The sequence below is a fragment of the Vombatus ursinus genome, unplaced genomic scaffold (assembly GCF_900497805.2).
Source record: "Vombatus ursinus unplaced genomic scaffold, bare-nosed wombat genome assembly UNPS02014791.1, whole genome shotgun sequence".
In the NCBI taxonomy this organism is placed as follows: Eukaryota; Metazoa; Chordata; class Mammalia; order Diprotodontia; family Vombatidae; genus Vombatus; species Vombatus ursinus.
Genome location: NW_020954569.1, coordinates 63,606,283 through 63,633,477, shown reverse-complemented (window position 1 = coordinate 63,633,477; position 27,195 = coordinate 63,606,283). Strand labels below are relative to the sequence as shown.

Here is a 27,195-nt window from a genome sequence, read left to right as displayed (position 1 = left end):
AAGAAAGAAAGAAAGAAAGAAAGAAAGAAAGAAAGAAAGAAAGAAAGTTGAAACTCCATACTAGAACCCCTGACTCTTTCTACTGTTCCTTAATTAGTTTGGGGACATGACTAGAATAGTGTTAGGTTTCTATGATCATAAATCTAGAGGAGGAAGGAAGAAGTCACCTAGTTACACCCTGTCTTCTTGGATGAAGACCCTGGGGCCCAAGGAGGTGAAGTGACCTGCATATCAGAGACAGGCTTTGATCCTACATCCTCTGATTGCAAAATCAGTTCACTTTTTCCTACATCAGCCTGCCTGTCAATCTGACTGGGCCTAGATATTAACCAAAGGATTTGTTTGGGAGGGGAAGAGAAACCTATCTGGAAACCCTTCCAGGCTTTTTGTTACCAACACTCACCCCTAAATCTTGAGGCCCCCACCTTCACCCCAGGGGTCTCCGAGAATCTCTAAGACTAATATAAGTTATCCCCAAACAAGGAAGAAAAACTAGCCAGCCTCAGACACTCACTCAGTGGCTGTGGCTCCAGCCCCTTGGGGCTGGCAACAGGCAAGATTCTGAGCTCTCCATCTGGTTGCTGAAGGCCACACACTTCAGGTGCCTCCTGAGAGACACATCCCTCCCCAGCCGTCCCAGGGGTTCCTTGTGGAATGGGGAGATGGGCCCCTCCAGTGGCATCTCCTTCTCTAATCCAATTAGCAGACTCAAGGTCTCCTGGCAGAAAAAATCTCTCAGAAGGAAGAAGAGGGCTGTGCAACGTAGTTAGCTTTATCATAATTACAAAACCCCCTCATCACCACTGTGCTAGAACTTACTGGCACAGAGATAATTACTCAGGAGGAGGGATAGCTGTTCTCTTCTTCTGGAAACTTCTGAAGCTTTCTGAAAATTGGGACCAGCCTTGGCAAAGGAAGCAAAACAGTAGGGAGCAAATATAGAAAAGAAAATGCAGAACAAGGAGGTCTCCCCAAAGATCTGTGCTGAGAGGCACTGGTCAGTCTCTGGGCTACAATTTTTACATTTAGGTCATGTGGTTGGTATTGTTCAGTCCTATCCGACTCTTTATGACGCTATTTGGGGTGTTCTTGTCAGAGATACTGCAGTGGTTTTCTATTTCCTTCTCCAGCTCATTTTACAGATGAGAAAACTGAGGCAAACAGGGTTAAGTGACTTACCCAGGGTCACACAGCTAGCATCTAAGGCCAGATTTGAACTCACAAAGATGAGTCTTCCTGATGCCAGGTCCAGCACTAGGCCACCTAGCTACCCAAACATTTAGGCTAATAGAACTTTATATTTAGGTCATAGGACTTAAGAGTTGAAAGAATCATGGAAATCACTATTACAAGACCTCATTTTACAGAAGAAGAAACTGAGACCCAGAGAGGCTAAGTAATTTTTCCAGGGTCACACAGGTGACATAGGTACTAAGTGGAAGAATATGGATTCAAATCAAAAACTTCCAAGCCTTTAGGTAAAATACACTGTGAGCAGGAAAAACACTGACCTACAGTTTAACAGCATTATTTCATAATTACGTTTCAGAGGGAAAGGATTTGATCTGTAGTAAAATCTCATTAATTCAGACAATTACTAACTAGGAAAATGTTGGGATGAAGTTGACCTTTTCTTTATCTACATTAAAAAAAAATAAAGGGACTAGCTTGGTTAATAAACAATGCAAATAAGATAGTAAGTGGCATATCTAACCTACTTTAAGAGAATCAACTATTTTCAACATTTTATTTTTCTTTTCGTCCAGACCTGTGATTTCAACTTATGAGAGCTACTGGTAAGTAATCTCCCCTACTAATGCCACTCTACATTTGGGGCAATTTGAATGCTCTTTGAGCTACCTGGACAACTCGGGCTCAGCCTGCCATCCAGGGTGTCAGGAACAACACTTAACAAGCATGTCTTCAGAGTCCAAGGTAGGCTGTTTTTCTACTGTGCCACAGTCCTCCATAAAAGTAAATATTCCATTTGAATGCCAATGATTAGAATTTTACATGTAACTTGTTCTTATCTATTATTAAATGATATCCCCAAAGGACCCTTCCTTGACAACACTTGGTTAGGCCAGTTCAAGTACGTAACTACATAATAACCCCACTGTTGTCGTGGTTAAATATCTATTCATCCCCACTTGTCTCTAAGTTAGACTGACCTCCCTTATAAACTAGACCAAATCAATGAGGTGAGCTTATATTTCCAAAGGCTTCTGTATAGGGCTTCTGTATAAACTAAACTGTCAGAAACTTCAGCAGCTACTCATATCACATAGGATAAAATTGCACAAAACCTGGCTCTCGAGGCCCTTGAGGTCCTGCCTCAATCTCTCTTTCTGGTCTCATCTCACACTAGCCACTTAGATGACCTCTACTCTAACCAGACTAGTCTTCCTACCTCCAGAAAATGCCTCCTGCGTTCCTGTCTCCAAATCTTTGCTCTCACCTGGAGTGGGAGCCTATTTAAATCCCATCTATCCTTTGAGGCCCACCTTAAGTACCAATTCTTCCACTGAATATTCCCTGACCACCCCAGCCACAGTGATCTTGCAGATTCTATGGCTAATAATAATAATTAACAACAACAATAATAATTGCTACATTCACATAGCACTTGAAAGTTTCATATTTGCCTCACAACAACCTGTTAAGCAGGTAGCTGACATTTACAGAGCCCTTGAAGGTTTGCATAATGCTTTGCATACATTATACTAACTGAGCCTCACAACATCACTCTGAGGTAGGTGCTACAGATATTATTATTCCCATTTTACAGATGAGGAAACTGAGGCTAAGAAAGATCGAGTAACTTGTCCAAGATCTCACAGTTATAAATTCAATTCAACAAACACTGATTGATTACCCACTATGTGCCAGGCACTATACTAGACATTATTCAGTTTCAGAGGCAAGATTAGAACTCAGGCCTTCTTGATGAATCATCCCCAAGTATTTATAAAGTGTTTTCTTGTTGGGGATTGTGCTGGGCACTAGGTAAAGGAGACAAAAGTGATACATTCCCTGCCCTCAAGGAACTTACATTCTTTTGAAGAAAACAATATGAATACATATAAACAAGTATGTGCAGAACAATTGACGGGGCTCTCAAAAAAAACAAACAAACCTCTGTTCATACACTATTACTTTTAAGCTGCATTATTAACATTTTCTCCATCACTTAAATCTAGACCATTGGGAGGGGTGGGGAACCACCAAAGTCCTATTTTGTAGACTTTGCCAGTTTCTGAGGTGTTAAGGGTTCACACTAAAAATTTAACAACAGGTTCTCAAGGCAGAACTGGCTCCATTACACCCCTGCATGTAGGCTAACACAAACTACATACAAAGTAAAGGATGAGGGGAAAGAGGGAGGCAAGCATCAGGAGGGATCAGGAAAGGCTTCATGTAGGAGGTGGCATCTGAACCAATTTTAAAGAAAGCTAGGGATTTGAAGAGGCAGTGATGAGGAGGCAGTGCATTCCAGGCATTTTGCCCATGCAAAAGCACGGGGTCAGGCAGTTAATTGTCATGTATAAGAAAAGGCAACTAGGATAATTTGACTTAGAACATAGAATGCATTGATGTTGTTCAGTCGTTTTTTAGTGGTGTCCTACTCTTCATGACCCCATTTAGGGTTTTCTTGGCAAAGATAATGGAGTGATTTGCCATCTCCTTCTTCATCTCATTTTACAGATGAGAAAACTATGGCTAACAGGGTGACTTGCCAGGGTCACACAACCAAGAAGTGTCTGAGGCCAGATTTGAACTTTGGAAGATGAGTCTTTCTGACTCCAAGCCCAGCCCTCTGTACACTATAGCACTACCTAGCTGCTTTACAGGATGCATGAAGGAGAGTAAGGTGGAATAATGCTGTTGAGGAAGGTTGGAGTCAGAACATAAAGGGCTTTGAATGACAGTGGAATCTATATTTTACCCTAGAGGCAATAGAAGCCACTGGAGTTTTTAGATGAGAGGATTAACATGCTCAGACTTAAGCTTTAGGCACATTGCTTTGGCAGTTGATGGAGGATAGACTGTAGGGAAGAGAGAACCTGGCTAGAAGACCAATTAGGAAACAATTGCCATAGTACAGGCAAGAGATGCTGAGGTCCTAAACTAGGGCGGTATGGTAGCCCTGTAAGTTGAGAGAAAGAGATGGATACAAGAGATGCTGTGGCAGTAGAAAGGACAAAACTTGGCAATTGATTTGGACATGAGAGGTGAGGAAGGGTGAAGGATTGAGGAAGACTACATTTCAAACCTGGACAACACAGAAGGATGATATTGCTCTCTACAGAATTAGAAAAGTTAGAAAGAGGGGAAGGTTCAGAGGGAAATACAATAAGTATTGTTGACATGTTAGTAGACATGTTGAATTTGAGATCTGTGGAACATATATTTGGAAAAGTCCAAAAGGCTGTTGGTGATGCAAGACCCTAGGGCTCAATGTATAGACCTGGGAGTTACTTGCCTGGATTTGATAATTGAATCCTTGGAAGCTCATGAGATCATGAAGTCAAAGACATAGAGAGAGAAAAGAAGAGGGATCAAGGTGTAGTCTTGAATTCCATCCACAGTTAGGGGATGGGAAACAGATAGTGGAGACTGAGACACTCGACAACCATGAGAGGAGAGGAGAGAACATTGAGGATGGGTCATCAACAGCACCAAATGCTGCAGAGAGGTCAAAAAGGATGAAGACAAACAAGACCATATGACTCAGCAATTAAGAGATCTCTGAGACTCCAAAATGGGATGGAAAGAAGAAAAAAATGAAGCCGAACACCATGTAATTATAATGACCAAATTTGGTCTCAAAAAAGAGATAAGAAAATGTCTCTCCCTTCTTTCAGGAGTTTGGCAGCTATGGGTGTGAAAAACAGAATACACTGTTAGATTCTGTTGTGTCAGTTTTGCTAAACTTTTTTTTCCTTTCTGTTTATTCTTTGTTATAAAGTATGGCTTATTGGGTAGGAGAGGAGAAAGCAATATATTAGGAGATGAAGGTTATATAAACATTTTTTAAAAGAAAGCTCATTGGCAACTTTGGAGTGAGTAACTTTAGTTTCATTATTAGTGAGTGAATGAATGAATGAATGAAAAAGTTTTTATTAAGCACTTACAATGTACCAGGCTCTGTGCAAAGTGATGGGAATATAAATGCAGAAATACAGATAGTATCTGAACTCAAGCAGTTTACAATTCTAATAAGGGAAAATAACACATATAAGGGGGTGTTGGCCAGGGAGGAGCAGTTTGGCTTGAGAGGTCACTGGGATGGTGAACGTAACCACAGGAAAATGGACTGGTGTGGCTTTTCTAGGAGCAGGAGTGCTGATTTGATAATTGTTGTAAAAGTTAGAGACCAGATTGCAAGAGTGAGAAGTAAATAAGAGGAGAGGAAGTGGAGGTGAGGAGGGTAAGCATTTTTTATTTTGGGATTTGTTTGTGAGAGAAGAGATAATAGGATCAAGTTAAGGTTTTTTGAAGATAGATGAGACTTACTGTTATTTGCACATAGCAGAGAAGAGGACAGTAGATAAGCAGAGATTAAAGATTAAAGAGCGAGAGAGGGGATAACTGTGGAAGCAATCTGCCAGAAGAGAATGGAGTATAGGGGAAGGCTGGATCAAAACTCCAAGTAGAACTTGGCCTAGAGGAGATGAATGGTAAAGGTAATCTTGGGTTAGGGTTTGGCAAGATATGAGCAGTGATAGGGAGAAGCAGCAAGAAATTAGAGAATAGCAGTGTACAGCTGAATGGGCTGATGGGTCAATATTGGGAAGGGAGGAAGGCAAAGCCAGATGTGATGGGCTGGGAGAACACTGAGGGATGGAGCTGGAGGTCACAGTATGGATGAAGAATAGGTTTGGGAGAAGTAAAGCCTAGGGAAGGATAGAATAACAAGAGATTATGGTAGGAAAAAGGAATTTCAAAATGCTTGATCCTGGAAGGGGAACACTTGTGGGTGATGAAGAGATCAAAGGTGTAATCATTCTTGTACATGGTTATGGAGTAGACTAAAGATAAATGTCAGGAGAGTTGAGGGACCATCATGAATGCTGGTGTACCCCTTTCTATAAGGACAGAATTTGGGGTGGAAAGGAAGACTATGAGCAAGGTCCTAAGTTCCTTGAGAAAGGAAGGAGAAGCAACTTAGTGGCCAGTTGTAACTGCTACCAAGACCTGGATAGGGTGTCTCATGACTCTATAGAATAAGCTCAAAGGAAGACTCCAAGTTACAAATAATGATAATTCGTATCTCCATAGAGTTTTCAATGTGTCTTCTCTCACAACAACTATGCAGATTTGTATCATTATCCCAATTTGACCGAAGAAGAAACTGAGGTGCAGAGATATTAAATGTCACATAGCCAGTATGATTCGGAGTTCCTGATGTCGGTTCTACTCTTTTGGCAGTAACCACACAGCACCTTATGACATCTTTTATACTGTGGTCTTTTTTGTTATTTTGTATTCATTTCCTGCCCCCACTACCACTAGACTGTAAGCTCTGTAGGAGCTAGCCAGGTCTAGGTCCCCTTTGCTAGTGTCTCCCACAGTCCCCAGCACAGACCTAGACATAGAATGGACAGTAAACAGTCAAATCAATAAGCAGTTATTGTTTTGCTATCTAGCCTTTGGACCTTTGGAGGGTTAGACAGAGGCAGAAGGGGCATTTGGAGTGGGTAAATAGATGAGGAAGTAGGTCTCATTTCCCACTCAAATTAAAGGGGTAAAAGGATGGAATCAGTACGGGCAAGAAATTTCTCCCACCTCCCCCACTCACTGGCACATTCCCAGCTGCCCGTACCCCATCTCTGCTCCCCGGACAGTGAGAGGAGGTAGACACAGGATGCCCAGGAGACTCACCAGTCGGTGCCCTCAGCCAAATACCTGGGCTGAGGCGTCTGTAGTTGATGGCTGAAGTCAAAGCCTGGATGCAGCCGGTGAGGGTGAACGGACACACGTTCCTGAGTCCGCCTGTGGCATAGACGCACTTGATTTAGGGCAAAGCTGCACATGCTGGGACCCACCCCTACTAGTCTCTCCGGGAATCAACTTCAGAGCTCCCAGGGCAGAGCCAGGCCCCTTTGTCTCTAACCCTTCCGAGACCTCGGCTCTTCCACAAAGCCTTACCAGAGGGGTCCCACCCAAGCCTTAGTCCAGGAAGCTCAAGGATTCTCCAGCTAATCCCAGTCCAGTACTTAGATATTTCTCATAGGTGTAATGTAGTGCACCTTCTACCTCTCCAATTTAGGATCATAGATTTAGAGCTGCCCAGATACCCTCAGTGTGTTGTTTGGTTGTGCTAAACTGTCATTTTTTTTCCCATTTCTTTTTTAATCTTTGTTACAAGGGAAGGTTCTCTGGGTAGGGGAATAGGGAGGGATATATACATTCAGAAATGAATGTGATATGAAAACCAAAGGCACCAAATTAAAGAAACAAAAAGATTTAGAGCAAGAAGGGACTTTAGAGGGTATCTCATTCAATTCCCTCATTTTACAGATGCCTGGCACATAATAAATGCTTGTTTAATAAATGCTTGTTGGATGATAACAGATGAGGAACTGAAGACCACAGAGGGTAAGTGACTTGTCCAAGGTCACACAAGTTGCAGGGCTGAGATTTGAACACAAATTCCTTGACTTCAAGTGCAGCATTCTTCTCACAGTACCCTTCAGCCTCTGGTCCCTTTATCTCCTGTTCCTCCCCGATGCCGACCCTCCAATCTGGTCAGGTCCATTTCCCTCTCACTGTCTTCCTAGTATGGCACATATACTCCCATCACCACGTTTGTTTTTTCTCCACCAGTCCAAATCCCATTTATCCTTCAAAGTACCAGATCCTCCTGGAAGTTTTCTCTGATTGCTCACTCTCTCAGTCTCTCTCTCTCTCAATCTCTCTCTCTCTCTCTCTCTCTCTCTCTCTCTCTCTCTCTCTCTCTCTCTCTCCCCTCCCTCCCTCTCCCTTGTGATAGAGATTTCGCCATCCCATGAATCAGAACTTTCTCTTATTTGTCAGCTCTAGCTATTAGGAAGTCACTTTCATTTATTGAGGCAACATCTTCCTCTACAAACAACAAGGGTTGATGCAGTGGGTGATCTGACAATACTCGCAGACCTGGTCAGCAAATCCAAGGCCAAGCTTCCCATCCACTTCTAAGGAAGGAACAGGCTCCCAGGGGAGCTTGGCTTCAAGACTCAGACAGGAAAGAGTGTCCCCACTCCCCAGAGCCCCTCACCCTGCCCCTCTTCTCAGTCACTCACCTGGGGTGTGAGACCAGCCTGCGATGTTGGGCCTCAAGGAGCTGCTGCTGGAGGAGGTATTGCTGGTGCAGGGCCTGAGGTAGGAAGGAGGGACCTGTGACGTCCTGGAACGGGAGGGTGGGCAGCGGGGTCAGGGGCTGGTGGAGGGTGCCGCTGTGCTGGTGGGCCGGGGCCATGTGGGGACTGAGGCCCGGCTGGGACTGCACAGGATGCGCGATGGGGAAGTCCGTAGTGAGCTGCTGTGGCTGGGGGGGACCCAAGTGGAAGTGGCGGCAGGAGGTAGCGTGAGGATGCTGAGACCTTTGAAAAGGGGCACCTGAGGAAGCAAGGACAGGAAAAAGACTATTAGGACCAATATACAGCACCTGGTCAACAACTTCAACTTAATCAGAGTTAGAAACTGTCTTGTAAAAGCACAGTATTGATTTCAGGTGAAGAATCAACTGTTGCAAGGTCGTGCTTTAATAAATAGATAACCAATCATAATTTGTATTTCATTTTTGTTGTTCAGCTGTTTTTTTAGTCACATCCAACTCTTCATGACCTCATTTGGGGTTTTCTTGGAAAAGATACTGGAGTAGTTTACTATCTCCTTTTCTTGGAAAAGATACTGAAGTAGTTTACTATCTCCTTCTCCAGCTCATTTTAAAGATGAGGAGACTGAGGCAAACAGGGTTACACAGCTAGTATCTGAGGCCAAATTTGAACTCAGGTCTTCCTGACTCTAGACTTTGGGATTTATCAACTGTGCCACCTAGCTGCCATTTTTTTCATTATTGGCATGCAAATAAAGTGATTTCAAAGGTCCTTGAAAACAGTTTCCTCACCCTTGAATAAGCTAATCCCCTCCAATGCAATTTTGTTAACCCTATTAATTTATTGAGCATGCCCTTCCCTCTAAGATATAAAAAAGTACCTCAGCCTCGTCCCTTTCAGATAGATAGGTAGATAGATAGATAGATAGATAGTTTGATTGATTGATTTAGTTAGGTAGATAGACAGATAGGCAGATTGTCAGAGTGAGTTAGGCACATAGGTAGGTGTAATTGAGTAGATAGATTTAGTGAGGTAAATAGGTAGATACATAGGTATACGTAGATAGATGAATAGATAGATAGTCAGATGGAGTAATTAGGGAGATAGGTAGGTAGATAGACAGATGTAGATAGATGATAAATAGATAGATAAATGGATAGAATATTTATTAAGCCTTATTTATTAGGCATCATTACTATATGCCAGGCACTATGCTAAGTCTCAGGTATACAAATACAAGTAAAAAAGATAGTTCCTGCCCCCAAAGAGCTTACATTCTAATGGGGAAAGTCAACACATAAAGGGGAGCTAAAAGGGGGTAGAAGGGATAGTAGGGTTAGAAGGCAGCATGGTTTGGACGGAAATGGTGGCCAATAAATGACATGGAGGCCTGGTTCCAAGCAAGATAAAGCAAAAGATCACCCAGCATCCTAAGAGGAAAATGGAACTGTGTAGGAAGGACCAAAGCAGGGAGGAAAGATCAAAGGCAAAGAGTTTGAAGGAGGAGAATAAGCTCTGAAGGAATGGGGTAAGGCTCTCGGCTGCCTTACAGTACAATATCCAGACTCTTTAGACTGGCATTAAAGACCTCTACAGTCTGATTCCAACCTACCTTCCCAGCCTCCTCCCCTCCATATGCTGCCCACTTGGCCCATGACATTGCAGTCACTGTGCACTGAAAACATCCTTGTTAATGTCTGCCTCTTTGGCTTTGCTCATGTTACTTCCCCTGCCTGATATATCTTCCTCTATATCTGGATTTTGTTTATCCATCAAGATCAACCAAGCCTTCCCTCTTCTGCGAAACTTCCTCTGATTGTTCTGCCCATAATGTCCTCCTCCTCCTCATCTGGCTATTGTCTGTGCTAGGAGCCATGACCAGAGTAGGAGACCAAGACCCAAATACAGAGGCCACTGATGACTCTTACACTTTCAGAAGTATGAACAAATAGGCTTAGCACCTAGTTAGCAAGAATATGCTGTGAGTTATCTCTCCACAGCAGCCACAGCAAGTGAGCTCCACTCCAGCTCAGCCCTTCACTATGCTCACCACAGTCTTCATGATGGCCATGAGGCTATGTATACCACCCTCCCCCTCCCCCCAGGGTAGTGTACCAAAGTCTCTTCCATCATAAAACCTTGTTACAGCAGTGTGCTGATAAATGTTTAACAAGTGGCTATCTGAAAAAATAAAGTATTCAAGACACCTTCAAGTTTCACCTTCATTATTAACATTGTCTCCATCACTTTCCTAAGTCTAATCAACAAAACAATAAACCAAGCCCTGATTTGTACCATTTGCTGATTTCCAAGTTATAAATGCTCACACCAAACATTTAACAAAAGGCTCTCTCCTGGTAGGAGCTAGCTCCAGCGTACCACTGCTTGTGTTCCTAGGATCCAGATCCTCTCTTGCCCAAAGTGACAGAATTCCTAATTACAGCCTGGTTTCATCTGGTAATGAATCATGTACTTCATGTCTTACTAGTAACTGAGTCTTCTCTACCTGATTGGACTTGCAGGTTCCCTGAGAAGGACTAGATCTTATCCTTCTTTGCATGCCCCCTTCAAGACTAGTTACATCTTCATAGATTTTCAGACTTTAGGGCTGGAGGAAGGGGTATGCAGGAGCCAGCTCATTCCAGCCCTCTGGATGGTTAAATTTTTAGTGTGAACATTTAGTAACCCAGAAATCAACAAACGCTGCAAATCAGACTTGCTTTATTGTTTGGTTGATTGACTAGAATTAAGAAAGTAACAGAGAAAAATGTTAATAATTCAAATTAAACCTAGAAGTGTGTCTTTTTTTTTTTATTTTGTTGTTTTGGGGGAGTGAGTTTGGAGAGCTGATTGTTAAATGTTTACCTTCATATCCCTGGCCAGAGGAGATCTTACAGCTTATTTAGTCCAAACCTTTATTAGGTGAGGAAACAGGGGTTTGGATGTTGCGATTTACATACATCAAAGCACTAGAGATTGGCACCACTGAGATCCAAACTCAGGCATTCTGACTCCAAATCTAGTGATTTTTCTACTATTTTTTGATTAACAAATGGATCCATTAGCAAACTCATTCATTGCTTCATCAATGGACAGACTGATGGATGATTGATCGATCTTCAAAAACAATAGAATCCTGCCTTGGTGTTTTGGTGTTTCAGCTCCATATCACTAACTTGTCAGACAGAGAGCCATCTGTCTTCTTCAGCACCAGTAGGACTTTTCCCATTTGGGAGAAACAACTGTTCCAATCTTCTTATGAAATCCTGCTGCTTGGATGGGGGTGAGGCCTTCAATGACTGAACCTTCAGGTTTCTATTGGAGACTATCAATGATTATTAGAAATGGTAATGATGAAACCTGCCTGGGCAGATGCCTGCTCTACTCTTCTAGGTTTGGCAGCATCCAAATCGACGTATTTGGAATTAAAGCCGACAGGATGGACGGTAAGAGACAGGAGGAGGGAATGCTTTGATTTTGACCGCTAATATTTTGGGTGCTTTCCAGCTGCAAAGCACTTTTCCCCTACATCTCAGCTCTCTCCTATCATCACCATTTGAGGAAGGAGGAGCCAGTCTGGGCAGCCCTACTCATAAGAGAATAGTGGTCTGGGCTAAAAAGGATCTCAGAGGTCATCGAACCCAAGCCCGTCATTTCACTGATGAGGAAATTCAGTGCTTGTTGGCCCTTCCCTAAACCACATTCCCAGGCTACTTTACTTACACACACACACACACACACACACACACACACGCACACACACACTCTTTAGGGAATAATGGGAGGGGGTGAGAGGATGAGGGAATTTGTGACAGTGACAGCTTTCTTTGATTCCCTCCCACCTCTTGCTTTCAGACATCTCTTCTATCCTGTGCTGGAACTCCTCCCATCAGATCCAGGCCCTTAGCTCTAGCTCCATTCCTCTGGAGCCATATTCTATATGCTGATTAACTAGCGCTTATTGAAGTGTTACCAAAGAACAGCTTAAAGTGTTACCCCTTTGCAGGGCTATCTGAGTACTTCAGAATTGTAAGAGAGAGAAAGAGAAAGGGAGGCAAGGGAAGAGAGGAGGAGAAAATGAGAGACAGGAATGAGGGAAGGATGGGGAGAAAGGGAGACAGAGAGACCGTAAGGGAGGGGAGGCGAGAGAGAGACAGAGACAGAAAGAGAGAGACATAGAGAGAGAGGGAGGGAGGGATAGAGAGAAAGAGAGACACAAAGAGTAAAAGTGGGCGGATTAGGTTAGGAGATTCTTCTGAAAGTCCAGGTTGGAGTCTGGTCATTCAAAAGGGCTTGTGCAGGATGGTGGCTAAAATAGGAAGGAGGGGACAGAAATAAAAATTCTTTATGACCCAAACGATTGAAACTCTAAAAGCAGACTTGTAGGAGTTGGGTGTGGTACACCTGGTGCTTTGTGAGACCTCCAAAAGGCCCCCTGATTAAAGAGTCTCTCTTAGTAGCCTAGAACACTACAGAAATTCTGTTCCAAACGCAAAAACACATTGGCAAGATCATTTGAGTTAAGGCATTATCTCTTGAATACTACTGTTAAAATACCCACATATTCTCTGGATGGTGTAATGAGTTAACATGTTACAGTAGATCAGCACCTGCCTGAGGGATTGGGACACAAATAATAACATTTTGATGGAAAAGGCAAAGATAAGGAACATGGTATGGTGGGGTAAAAGGAGACTGGGGAGATGTCTAGGGAGGGGGTAGGGAGGATGAGGGCACTAGGGATCTAAGGCAAAAAAGTCAACAAAAGCAGACAAAGAGTTTAAGGTAATGACATCATATTTCTTAGACTCTTAAATTGGGAGCAGATATCAAAGCCGCCAATGGACCATGAAGGCTGAGCATGCATAAACTGAGTTTAGTGTTTCAATCAAACAAAACTGATAAAGTAAATCTGATGCAAATTTATAGATCTTCACATGGTAACTGTATTGCACCATAGTGATCTGTAGGTAAGTAGACCATATAAATGCCTGGAATGCACAGTACTTTCATAAGCCAAATGAAGCATTTTTGTGATCAGCTGTGAGAACCGGCAACTGCTTAAAAGCCCCTGTGAAAACTGCTCAGATTCATAACCCCGGTGGAGTCAAAGGGCTAAGCCCCCTCCTTTATGCCATCTCTCCCCTCCGTATCAATAACACAATACTCCTGGTTCTCTTGTTGCCTCTCGGGTTACAACTTCTCTTTCTCTTTTGTTGTCTTTTCGTTATCTGAGAAATGTGAGTGTTGAACCAGGTGACCACTGGCCCTCGAGTTTTGATTCTATGACCTTGTTCTGTTCCTTTAAGCTGAATATCTCCAGTATCCTCTTCCCTTCTCCCTCTGAACTCGCTTCCTTAGCAATCTCAGTTACCTCTATCTTCCCATTGTACAGATGCATCTCAAATTTCTACACCCAGGCCCAAGCTCCAGGCCCACATTTCCAATTGTTCACCGTCCATCTCCAGCTAGACTTCTCAGCAGCACCTGAAATTCAGCAGGTCTGAAAGAGAACTTAGTGGTTTTCCCCCTAAAATGAGCTCTGCCACTTGGCTTCTTTATTTGGGTCGATGGCACCAGCATTCATTCCGTCATCCAGGCCCCAATAGCTCCTTGTTACCTTCTCCCTCACATTTCCCACCCAATCATTTAGCAAGACCCTCGGATTCTGCCTCAGTCAGAATTTCTCATTCCTCTCTCCTCCTTTCTGTTCACATGGCCACCCTCCCCCTCCGCCCCAGGACAGGCCCTCATTACAGGGCTTGTCAGAATAGCTTCCTAATGAATCTCTCCCCACTCTACTCTCTCTCAACCCTCTAATACATCCTTCACATCCTGGCTGCAGATTAATAGTAGATTAATTTTCCTGCTGCATAGATCTAATAATGCCACTCTCTCTTCTCCTCTCCCCACACCCCACCCCCCTTCTCCTGCCACCTATTTGCTAGCACTCTGCTAGGCACTGGGGAAGGCAAAGACTGAAGAAACAAACAAAGAAAAAAAAAGGAGGGGAAGCCCCTGCCCTGCCTGCCCAGGTTCTTCCATTTAATCAGACTGATCACACACGCTTCCCTCCTGCGAGTCTATCTTGTATACACTGCAGCACCCTGGGTCACTCACTATCTCATACCTGTGGGGAGCTTCTCCCCTTTGTGTCTACGCCAATAGGATTTCTTGTGGCTACAATGTCCTCCCTCAAATGTGCTTTATGAAATCCGACCTAACCTTTGAGAGCTGGCTCAAATGCCCATTCCTCCGGGAAGCCCGATGAAAAATGAACTTTCCTTCCCTTTTCATATCTCTGTTGTTATTGTTATTGTCCAGACCTGGGATGTCATCAGTGCAGGAAGTTTCCACTGGTGGAAATGCCCCTCAATAACATGGAATTTATAATCTTAGATAGCTGACTGGGGTCATTGAGAGGTTAAATAATAACAACTAGTACTTACATAGTGATTTAAGGTTTACAAAGTACTTTACATAGATTATCCCATTTGATCCCAACAACCCTGGAAGGGTGCTATTAGTATTCCGATTTTATGGATAAGGAAACTGAGGCAGACAGTGGCTAAATGACTTGTCCAGGGTCGCACAGCTAGCAGGTATCTGAGGCAGTATTTCAACTCAGGTCTTCCTGACTACAAGTCCAGCACTCTAACCACTGTGCCATTTAAATGACCTGCTCATAGTTTTGCAAAGGGCTAGACTTGCCCTCTTCTCCTTCTCCAACTGTCACTTAAATACTCCCTGGCCCACCCCACCTCTTTATTAAGACAAGGATAGTAAGAAATCATAGAACATTAGAACTAGAAAGAACTTTAGAAATCATCCAGTTCAATTCCCTTCACTGTACATATAGGGAAACTGAGACCCTGAAGAATAAGTAACCTGCCTAAAAGACCTCAGAGGCCATCCAGTCCAACCCTCTCATATAACCTATGGGGAAATGCATGCTCAGGAAAGTGAAGTGATTTGCCCAAGGTCCCATAAATAATAAGCATCAAAAGCAGAATCTGATGACAGAAGCATACTATACCCCAACAGAAACAATCCCAAGCTCCTTCATTTCACAGATGAGGAAACTGAAGTCCATTGAGAAGTGAGTTACCCAAAGTCACTTGGTTAACTAGTGACAAAGCCTGAACTAAAGCCCAAGTCTTCTGTCTGGAGAGGAGGAGAGGACGAAGAGGAGGAGAGGAGATGGGAGGATGGGACTTTAAGGTTCATGAAGCACCTTCCATATATTATCTCACTGGTCTTTACAAAAACCCTGTGAGTTATTTACTGATAATCCAATGCCATATCATCAAAGTGGAGGCAAAAGGTAGGAAAGGAAGTAATACTATAAAAAAGTAGACATTACTGGGGGGGCTGGGAATGGGGTCTCCCCACTCTCTGCCCCGTTCATGATGTGAGATGGGAGCTCAGAATAAAGACTAAAGCCAGATATAAAAATCGTAATTTGAGTAACGAGGATGGTGGGAACACAGATTATTTGCAAATTAGGTAATAACAAATCCATGGGAAATTAATCTTGTATGACTTTGAAGACAGTTCTTATAGGTATCTTTACCCACCTGGGGTAAAACAATAGTCTACTTTCCCCATTTCTGCACTCACCTGACACTTTCACTCAAACTCCCAAAAGTCTAGTTATTCAAGTTTGTCTGACCTCCCCAAGCTTCTTTCTTTTTCATGTCTCTTTCTCACCACGCTGCATAGGACATCCAGATATCAAGAGTCAGTCTGCTCTCCTTCCCTCTGACCCTATCAAAAACTGCCTTTAGACCTTTTGTTTACACAGGGCTTGTCAATGGCTAAGACCAGCTTATGCTGTACCCCTCTTGGGGATATTCCTATTTTCACAAGGATCAAAGCTACAGAATTAAGCTAAAGCCATGAAGTTCTCATGATAGAGTTTCAGGCATCTGACAGTTGGTAGGGAAAGATGAGACTCTGGAGTCTTGTTCTTGTTTAATCTTTTCAGTCATGTCTGACTCTTTGTGACCCCATTTGGGGTTGTCTTGGCAAAGATTAGATGGGTGGTCACCTTCTCTGCCAATGGAGAAGGCTAGCCTTGTGTTATGCGTACCCTCTGACAGAGCTCAGGGGTCCAGGGAGCCTTCTACCTCCGTGGAAACTCCAAAGATGGCAGTCTCTCAGGGCAATATCCTCCCATGCTCTTTCGAAGCGCTCAAGCAGCAGGGGAGATGGGTTGAGACACAAAATCACAGAACTGTAGGGACCTCAGTGCCATCTGGTCCAACCCACACCCAAAAAGAAATTCCAACCACAATGTACTCAACAAATGGTATACTTGAGAAACTATTTCCCCCAAGGGAGTCCGAAATGCCTTTTGACATCTCTAATGAATAGGACATTTTTTCCTGACATTGATCCTAAATGCGCCTTTTTGTAACTTCCACCTATATTTCCCTTAAAGGCCAAACAGATGAGGGTAATTTCTTTTCCACATCAAGGACTTTAAGATGTTGGAAAACAACTATCATGTCTTCCATGAATCTTCTCTTTTTCACGCTAAATATCCTCAGTTCCTTCAACTGAGTTTCGTAAAGCATGGATGCAAGGCCCTTACCATCCTTGTTGCCCCTCTCTGGTTCATCAATACTCATCAACAGCCTTCCTAAACTGTGGTGCTCAGAACTGAACACAGTACTCAGGATATGACCTGATCAGGCCAGCGTACAGAGAGACTACTTGCCTCCTTATTCCTGGAAGCTATATCTCTCCCAATGTAACCTAAAATCACTTTCAGGTTTTTTGACTGCATATCACATACATCTATTGAGCTTGCAGTCCACTAAATCCCCAAAATCTTTATTCGATAGGCATCTGCTTAACCGTGCTTTCACTGTCTTGAACTTGTGAGGTTGATTTTTTGAAGCTAGGCCTCTATACTTATTCTCCTAGACTTCTCCGCAGCTTTTGACACTGTCGATCACTCTCTCCTCCTTGATGTTCTCTTCTCTCTGTACTATGTGCTAGCGCATAGTAGGCACTGCTATTAATAAATGTTTATTGATTGATTAATTGATCCCTATTAAATTTCATCTTGTTAGATTCATTGTTCTCTTAATGGATCAGTGGATTATGGATCAATATTGTGGTCTGTCAAACCTTTTTGGGTCCTTACTCATCTTAGTCATCCTCCTGTGTTAAGCTATCCCTCCAAGTTTCATTTCATTTGGAACTTGATGAATATGCTATCTATGCCTTCATCTCAATCGCTAATATAAAAATGTAAACCAATACAGAGACTTGAGACACTCCATTGGAGACAGCCCTCCAAGTTGACATGGAACCTATGGCACCCCTTCCTCTATCGTAGAGAATCTCTTAGAAGAAAAGTCTTTCCAACAGTGTTGGCCTTAGGGGTGGGTCCAGGTGCATAGACTATGTGATTGGGGAGTGTTGGGATACTATTTCCCCCACTGATGCCTGAAATGCTGTCATTAGAGCTGCCATTGCTTTGGGTTAAACTCGTTAGCTTCCTGTACATCTTTTCTGATATAGATACCTCTGAGAGAAGGAAATACATCAAGTCTTTAATATCTCAATCTGAGTAAGTTTTCCTGTCTGACTGGACAGACAGGGCAGCTCAGAAAATAGTGGGTATCTGGGGGGATGGAGGGAAAAGAAGGGAGTGGAAAGAGCATGTTTGTTGCCAAAGACAAATTTATAGGCTTCACAATTTTGCCAATGGAAAGAGGGTGGGTGATCACCTAAATCTAAGGATCTCCTAGAAATAACAGCCAGGAGGAAGTCTTGGGGTGTATTCTTAAGCAGATGGAGGAAGCCACAGGTGGAAAATCTCAGAGCAAACCCAAAAGGAGGATGCTAAAAATGGGACCCTGTGTCCCATACAAATGTGATAGCGTTGGCACAGCTGGCCTATTCAAACATTGTGGCAGGCACAGCTGGCAGCTGCGGGCAACAGATGGGGAAAGGGAGAGAGAAGGAAAAGGGATGACCCAGATTCTTCTTGTATGACTGGATACAAAGTTTGTCTGGTCATATAGCAAGTATGAGATACAGCCTGAGTGTCAATATGGTGGAAAGAGCATAGAGTTTAGAGTCAGAAGACCTGAGTTCAAACCCCAGTTCTACCATTTGCTACCTCTGTTGACCTTGAAAGAGCACTTGAATTGACTTTAATTTCTGTAGGTCTCAGTTTCAACATCTGTACGATGAGAGGGTCCAGATGAGATGACCTCTAAGATCCTTTCCCATTTTAAATGTATTCTAGAGAAAGGAACCAAGTGCTGTAGGGTTAAGATCGCTCAAGAAGAGGAATAAAGGGGATTTAGTAAGTTATGGAGTGGTGAGCTTAACTATCTCCAAGATAATCACACACACACACACACACACACACACACGGCCTCCAGAATTTTGGGCAAACCATTTATAGAGAATTTGGTGAAAACATGGACAAAAATTATCTAGAATGAGAAGATATGGAGAGGTTACAGTCTGCAGTCATAGAATGAGTACACACAGCTATGAAATAGTAACTTGATAGATTCAGCCCTTCATTCTAACCTGATGAGATGGATGTAGAGACCAATTCTGTCATTATCAATTCTGATGCCAGCTATCTTTCCTGGTTTTCTGTCATCTACACATTTGACTTACATACTGTACATGTATAGTTATCCAAATCATAGCTGAAAGTATCAAGCAGAACGAGACCAAAGACAGAGTTTGGGGGCGGAGAGGCCCCAAGAGAGCCCCCTCAGAGTAAAATACATCCATTAGTTACTTCTCTTTGAATACAATAATTTGTCATCGAACCAGCCACAAGCCCATGTCTCTCCATTTTATTTACAAGGATGTCATGAGAGACTTTGCCAAACAACTCACTGAAACCCCAGGCAGACCGTGTACACATCATTTCTCTGATCTATCTGTCTAATAACACTTTAAAAAAAAGAACATGTGGGGCAGCTAGGTGGTACAGTAGATAGAGCTCTGGCCTTGGAGTCAGGAAGACCTAAGTTCACATCAGGCCTCAGATACATGACACTTACTAGCTGTGTGACCCTGGGCAAGTCATTTAATCCTGATTGCCTCATCAAAAAGTGCAAAGAAAAAAAAAAAAGAACATGAGGCTAGTCAGGCATGACTTTTTATTGTATCAAGTTTGGCTCCCAGTGATCACCCCTTTTACGTGCTCACAAATAATCCCCTACATATTCCATTCTAGAATTTTGCTAGGAGTAAATAAATACCAATCCCCCCCCCATAGTTTATAGAATCCACTTTCCTTCTTTCTTTTTGAAAATTAGAACCATTTCTAAATCTATTGTATCTATTCCTTTCTTTATGATCCTTTACAGATGACTGAAAATAATCAGCAATTATGTGAGCAATTATAGTGGGCAGCATGGCACACCTATGGAGGCAAATCACTTCACCTTTCAGGACCTCAGTTTCCATATCTGTAAAATAAGAGACTTGGATTCAATGACCTCTGAGCTAAAATTTTGATTTAATCATCTTAGGTCATTTGTTGTTGTTTTTTCCAGAACCCTGGGATTAATTCATCTGAGCCTAGAGATTTAACTTCACTGAGGGTAGCTAGGTACTCTCTTAATAATAGCTCAATTATCATAGGTTCAGTCTTTGTTTTGTCCTTTTCACTCTGATAGACAAAACAGATGCAAAACATGTTTCTCTCTCTCTTGTCTATTAATAGAGGACCAGAATTTAAGTCTACCTTGAATAACCAAGCAATTTTTTGCGTCATTTGATCCTGTGCCTGACGCTTCTTAACATTATTCTACCATAGGATAAAAGGATTTAGATCTGGAAAGGACCTCAGAGACCACCTAATTCATTTTTCCCACTCCAAGCTCTCCAACTATCCCTTCTTTTCTCTCCTTAGTGCTCTCTCCTGCATATTTTTTAAAAGCCCTTTTTCTTATCATTAGCATTTTTTCACTTCTCAGTTCCTTCTGAGTTTTAGCCTTCCTAATGGCATTCTTATAAGGCTGTAACATGCTTTTGCACCACTTTTCTGGTCTGTGCCTCTGTTTTTATCTTTTGTGTCTATACTTTAAAAATCCAAGTTCCTTGGACAGCTTCCTATGTAGGTGCATCAAGTGAAGAAATATTGAGGTACTGTCCATCACTATAAAAGAAAAGGAAATAGGTTGTCCTGTGACAATCACACAGGGGTCTCTCTCTTAGTCATTGCTGACAAGATTCTCGCCAGAGTCCTCCTTAATTAGCTGATCCTTCAACCTGGAAGATGGTCATCTACCTGAGAGCCAGTGTGGCTTCAGAAAGGGCTGAGGAATGGTTGATAATAGTGTTTGCTGCCTGATAACTCCAGGAGAAATGCCAGGAACAGAGCAGAGGCCTGTATGCAACATTTGTCAATCTGACTAAGGCCTCTGATGCTGTCAGTCATGAGGACTTGTGGAAAATCATGGCAAAATTTGGTTGCCCAGACAAGTTCCTTGGTATTATATGCCAGTTTTATGATGGCATGCTTGTGAGGGCTCTGGATGAAGGATCATGTTCTCACTCTCCCAGTCACCAATGGCTGTGTGCTTGCTCCCATGCTTCTTAGCATGCTGTTTTCTACAGTGTCCCTTCATCAAGGACATAAACAGCATCAAAGTCAGCTATCACACTGCTATTAAACTATTTAACTGGAAAAGGCTACAAGCCAAAACCAAAGTAGAGGGAGAGTTGGTGCATGACTTTTTGTTCACAGACGATGGTGCACTCAATGCAGCCTCTGAGGCTGAGATGCAACAGGATATGGACTGATTCTTTGCCATTTCTGCTAATTTTGGCCTGACAATCAACACCAAGAAAACACAGGTCCTCCACCAACTAGCACCACGCCATCCATATGTGGAACCATTGGTCAGAGTAAATGGAGAAGTTATGAATGCTGTGGATAAGTTCACTTACCTTGGCAGTATACTTTCCAGGGATAGACACATTGATAATGAGTTTGACGCAAACATTGCCAGAGCTAGTTCAGTGTTTGGAAGACTCCGAAGGAAAGTGTGGACTGACAGTATTAGACTGACTACCACCCTAAAGGTCTACAGAGTATTCGTGCTGACTTCATTGTTGTATGCCTGTGAAACCTGGACAGTCTACCAGCACCACACCAGGAAACTGAATCACTTCTGTTTTAATTGTCTTAGGAAGATTCTGAAGATTATCCGCCGTGATAAGGTACCAGACATTGAGGTCCTTTCTTGATCTGAACTGTCAGTCACTCAAATTCTACTGCAGAGAGTGCAACTTGACCACATAGCCCAAATGCCAAATGCACATTTGCCTAAAAGATTATTTTAATGAGAACTCAAACAAGGCAAGTGCTCACACAATGGTCAGAAGAAGAGTACAAGGACATTTTCAAGGTCTCTCTGAAGAACTTCAGTGTTGATTATGAGACATGGGAAATACTAGCACAGGACCACCCAGCATAGTGTGCCCACATCAAAGAAGACACGCACTTTATGGGTAAAGCAGAATCACAGTAGCACACAGGAAATGTGAGCCACACAAGCCCAGAGGTATCTCCATCCCAAATGTTCTGATGGGCTACTTATACCCAACTTGTGGTAGAGCCTTCTGAACTCAGATTGGACTGATCAGCCACAGCCAAACACACCATATCCTCACCCCAACATTGTGACATCATTGATCCTCTTCAAAAACAAAGAATGGGGGCAGCTAGATGGCACAGTGGATAGAGCACCGGCCAGGGAGTCAGAAGGACCTGAGCTCAAATCCAGCCTCAGACACATAACACTCACTAACTGTGAGACCCTGGGCAAGTCACTTAACCCCAACTGCCTTAAAAAAAGAAGTCAAAATTAAATAAAAAACAAAGGATGAATAAACAACACGCAGGTGCGTCAACCTCCTTAAGTGTCATTCTCTTTTCTTCTCCATTCTTCCCTAAAAGATAATGGCAAAAGAATTTTGCTCTTGAGATCTCTCATATCTCTTGAGCCATCATCCATTTTAGAATCTCAGGCCATGGGATTTTTCATATAAATTATTTGAAATCTGATCCTTTCAAGTCCGGGGTACGTTCATTGAACTTTACCTAATATTCTCCTCTTGGCTATCACATACCCTATGATGACAGGGTCATTGTCCCCAAAGATTCCTATCATTTCTACTTCACACTTAGTTGTTCTGGATCAGGTCCAGAGAAGAAGATGCTCTTATCATTTCCTCCACTTTCTGAAAGATGTAATTATCAGCGAGGCAAGTACAGAATTTATCAGATACTCTGCTTCTAAGGAAAAGTACGTTCTCTAGCAGATGTCTGAATAATTAAAATTCCCCAAGACCAGTACAACATTCACCTGTTTTCAATTTTACTATCTGTATCAGGAATTTGTTATCTATTTCTTCCATCTAGTCAGGTGGTCTGTAGTATACCCCTCAAAAAAAACTAATATCACTTCTAATTTGTTTCTCTTTTTACCTTCCTTCAAATGTTTTTCACCCTCAAGTTCGTGGATTTTTACACAGGGAAAGAAGTAACATGAAACTTCTTTCATATTTTCATGATCATATTTATCTCTATGAGTTAAATATGAGTTAAAATCTCATATTTATTTTCTTACCTCCAAATTTAACATCTTATTTTATGTTTTGTTTTCCAGTTGCTTGGGTTGTATTACCCTAGTCTCCCCAGTGACACTCTTAGTTCCTGTGGGACAGGGACCTTATCTCTCCCTTTTTTGTTTTCCTAAAATGCCTAGTAAAGGACTAAACACATGGTAGATTCTTAATGAGTACTTTATGAAAGAATAAATGAGACATTAACTTAATACCTTAAGCAATTACTAATTGTTAAGGTCCTCGAGGTCCAACTAATGATGTAATCATCCCAAATCCTCATCTATTTTCATCTTGCAAGGGGAGACCTCAATATCTTATTTTTTTAAATTTTTAATTAATTTATTTTGAATTAACAACAATCACTTTCATAAGCTTAAATTCCAACCCCCACCTCCTTCTCCAAGACAGTGCGCAATCTGATATAGGCTATACATATATATTCCTATTGAACATATTTTCACATTAGTGATGTTGTAGGTAAGAATTAGAACCAATAGGAGAAACCACCAGAAAGAGGAAACAAAACACAACAGAAGGAAAAAAAATAGCAAATAGTATGCTTCGATCTGCATTCAAACTCTGTAGTTTTTTCTTTGGATGTGGATAACATTTTCCATCATGAAGCCTTTGGAGATGTCTTAAATCCTTGTATTGCTGAGAAAGGTTAAGTCTATCAATATCAGTCATTGCACAATGTGGCTGTTATTGTGTACAAGTTTTCCTGGTTCTGTTTACTTCACTCAGCACTAGACCATACAAGTCTTTCCAGGTTTTTCTGAAGTCAGCCTGTTCATCATTTCTTATAGCACAATAGCATTCCATTACATTTATATACCACAACTTGTTCAGCCATTCCCCAATTGATGGGCATCCTCTCAATGTCCAGTTCTTTGCCACCACAAAAAGAGCTGCTATGAATATTTTTGTACATGTAGTTCCTTCTCCCATTTGTATGATCTCTCTGGGATATAGCCCTAGAAGTGCTATTGCTGGGTCAATGGGTATGCACATTTTTATAGCCCTTTGGGTATAATTCCAAATTGCTCTCCAAAATGGTTGGATCATTTCACAACTCCACCAACAATGCATTAGTGTTCCAATTTTCCCACATCTTCTCCAACATTTATCATTTTCTTGTTTTGTCATGTTGGCCAATCTGATAGATGTTGATGCAGTACCTTAGAATTATTTTGATTTGCATTTCTCTAATCAATAGAGCATTTTTTCATATGACTATAGATGGCTTTAATTTCTTCATCTGAGAACTGCCTGTTCATTTATCAATTGGGGAATTTTTCTATAAATTTTTTTAAATTATTTTTTAATTTTTAGGCAATTGGGGTTAAATGACTTGCCCAGGGTCACACAGTAAGTGTCAAGTGTTTGGTCTGAGGCCAGATTTGAACTCAGGTCCTCCTGACTTCAGGGCTGGTGCTCTATCCACTGTGTCACCTAGCTGCCCCTCAACATCTTATTGTAGAAAAGGGACAGCATCCTTTGGCAGAATGAGTGCTAGAGTTGGAATCAAGAAGACCTGCATTTGAATCCCACCTTAGACTCTTACCAGCTGGGTGACCCGGAGTAAGTCATTTAATCCCCTTCAATGTCAACATCCTCATCTGTAAAATTAGGATGGAAATAGCACCAATCTTAAAAATAAGGTTGTTTCAAGAACAAAATAAGATAATAGCCAATAAGTCAACAAGTATTTATTGAATGCCTACTATGTTCCAGGCACTGTGCTAAGGGCTGGGGATGCAAAGAAAGACAAAAGACAGTCCTTGCCCTCAAGGAACTCATAGTCTAATGGAAGGGACAATGTGCAACCAACTATATAGAAACAAGATGTATAAAATAAGATAAATAAAGATTTACATTTTATAATTATAATTAATTATTTTATTGTACAATTATATTATAATAAATTACATGTTGCATATTATTATATTATAATGGTTAATAATTAATAATCCATATATAATTGGAGATAATTAAGGCACAACATATGTATGCAAAGTACTCTGCAAGTCTCAAAGCATTATATAAAGTCTTCTACTAAGGCAACATATTCTTTATTTCTATGTTTAGGGTGAGCTCATCAGGAGAGCTGGATCTAGGTATAGACAAAGAAGTCGATTATATAGGGCATACCACAAGATACTTTTTAATATTGCTTTTTACAAATGCACCTACTTTAATGCCAGAAAATTATGCTTTCTGTGTTAAAAGGCATTCATGTTTGTGATGCCAAGTCCAAGGTTACAGTGGAAGTTCCAAGCCCCTAGAAGGGGTACCATTTTGAAACTTTGCTTGGGGTCAGCCAAAGCCTGACCTGGCTCTTCTCACCCATATTAGAAATGGGTCATTGTAATCCACGGATAAGACAAAATCTCCAGTGGTGTTCACCTCCCCACCTCTAGACTTTTTTTCCAGATGTGCTGATAATCAGCTAATTTTTGGCTTTGTATGCTCAGTGCATAGCACAGTACCTGGCACATGGTAGGTGCTTAACAAAAACTTGTTGAGGGATTTATTGGATAGATTTTCATTTTTGTTACCTTAATAGTAATAATGATTACTGACATTTATACAGCATTTTAATGTTTGTAAAGTATTTCCTACCTGTTATCTCATTGAAGGCTCACAACTGCCCTGTAAAGGTGAGTCCTATAGGTGTCACTTCCCATTTCACAGATGAGGAAAATGAAGCTCTGTAAAGTTAAGTGACTAGTGCAGAGCCACACAGTTATTTTGTCAGAAGCCAGATCTGAACCCAAATCTTCCTGACTCCAAGTGAAGTAATTTGCCCCAAGGTCCCATGGGTGGTGGTTGAAGTGGGGATTTGAACTCAGGTCCTCTGACTGGAGAGCCAGTATTTGTTCCACTCTCCCTTCTCCTTGACCATGTCAAGCTAATATGTAGGAGAACAATTTACACATTAACAACATTGTGGTAACAAACAATTTTAAAAGCTCTAAGAAGTATGATCAGTACAATGGCTATCCATGACCAGAGGATCAAAGGTGTCACATGCTATTCATGACAGAGAGATGATGGATTTAGAGTGCAGAATGAGACAGAGTTTTGTGAACAGTCACTGAATTGGTTTTGCTTAATAACGCACATGATTCAAGAAGTTTGTTTTCCTTTTTTTCAGATTTCTGTTCATTTTTTTGTGGAGTGGGGTACTACAGATATATAATGGTCCATGTACTTTAAGATGAGGTCAATGTCTTTTTAGTTCTGCTGAATTCTATTACTTTGTTATGAAGTGGGAATAATCTGTAAATATTTGTAATGTAAAAACACTTTTTAAAATAAAAATAAACAAGAAAAAATGGGAGCATAGTCAAAGTGCCAGCAGCAGAAAGCAGAAAGAAGAGGAGCCTAGCCCTAGCTACCCAACCTCTAGAACAGTTAGAACTCCTATAAATTACTTTCTTTACTTACTCAGTTTCCCTGAGTTCCTGAATTTCTCCCACCTTTTCCATTCAAAATTGGCCTTCAGAAATATTGAAAGGCAACAAATTTCGATGTTGCTGTTTCCAGTCTCCCCTTTCCCCCTCCTACCCTTCCGTGATATCCCTTAAGCTCCAGTTACCCAGTATCTGCCATCATGCTCTCTCAAGCCAGAAAATAAAATTAAATTCATGAAACGTGTCTTGAATATCTACTGTGGACAAGGTATTGCCCTGGGGCCCTGGACTCCTGATTGGTGAGAGTTCTCTGTATCCAGCCCAACCCAGATCCCCCATGGCTGCTCTCCAGCCATCATCAGGCCACAAGTACCTTTCATACACACACACATCCTTCCCCTCCTTTCCGCCCCTAACTCTGAGAACAGTAATCAAATAAGTATTACTACTCCTGAAGTGAACATGTCAATCAATGACCCTGTGACTCTACTTGTCATCCTTGTGAATTTCCAGAATTCATTCATTCGTTCTGCCTATGTGATCTTAAGCAAGTCGCTTACATTCTCAGGACCTTATTTTCCCCATCCTTTAAATAAGGAAAGTTGGTTTGATGAACTCTAAAGGCTAATTCCAACTCTATGTCTATGTAGAGTCGTCAGTTTTTTCTTCTTTTCAATGAGACTGCTGGACAAGGCAACCTCTGAGGTCCCTTTTACCTCTAAATTGCCAACTGTACGAATATCTTTAAAAAGCTTTCCAGGATAGTGGATGAGATAAGACTTATGCATAAGTAAATACACAGCAGATGTGATAAGTATATGAGAGGTAAA

At 41.8% G+C, this 27,195-nt stretch overlaps 1 protein-coding gene across 2 annotated transcripts in view; it reads right to left on the bottom strand.

The window, feature by feature from the left end:
- The window catches only part of RNF165 (ring finger protein 165), a 159,344-nt gene that overhangs the window by 16,759 nt on the left and 115,390 nt on the right, over positions 1-27,195 (bottom strand). Inside the window, exons 2-3 of one of the 2 annotated variants that reach the window (XM_027868775.1) lie at positions 8,286-8,601; positions 6,886-6,996 (exon numbers count right to left, since the gene is read on the bottom strand). In XM_027868775.1, the coding sequence (XP_027724576.1) occupies positions 6,886-6,996; positions 8,286-8,601 (427 nt within the window). Of the gene's footprint in view, positions 1-6,885; positions 6,997-8,285; positions 8,602-27,195 lie in introns of those variants that run through there. The other variant, XM_027868776.1, reaches the window with a different exon arrangement.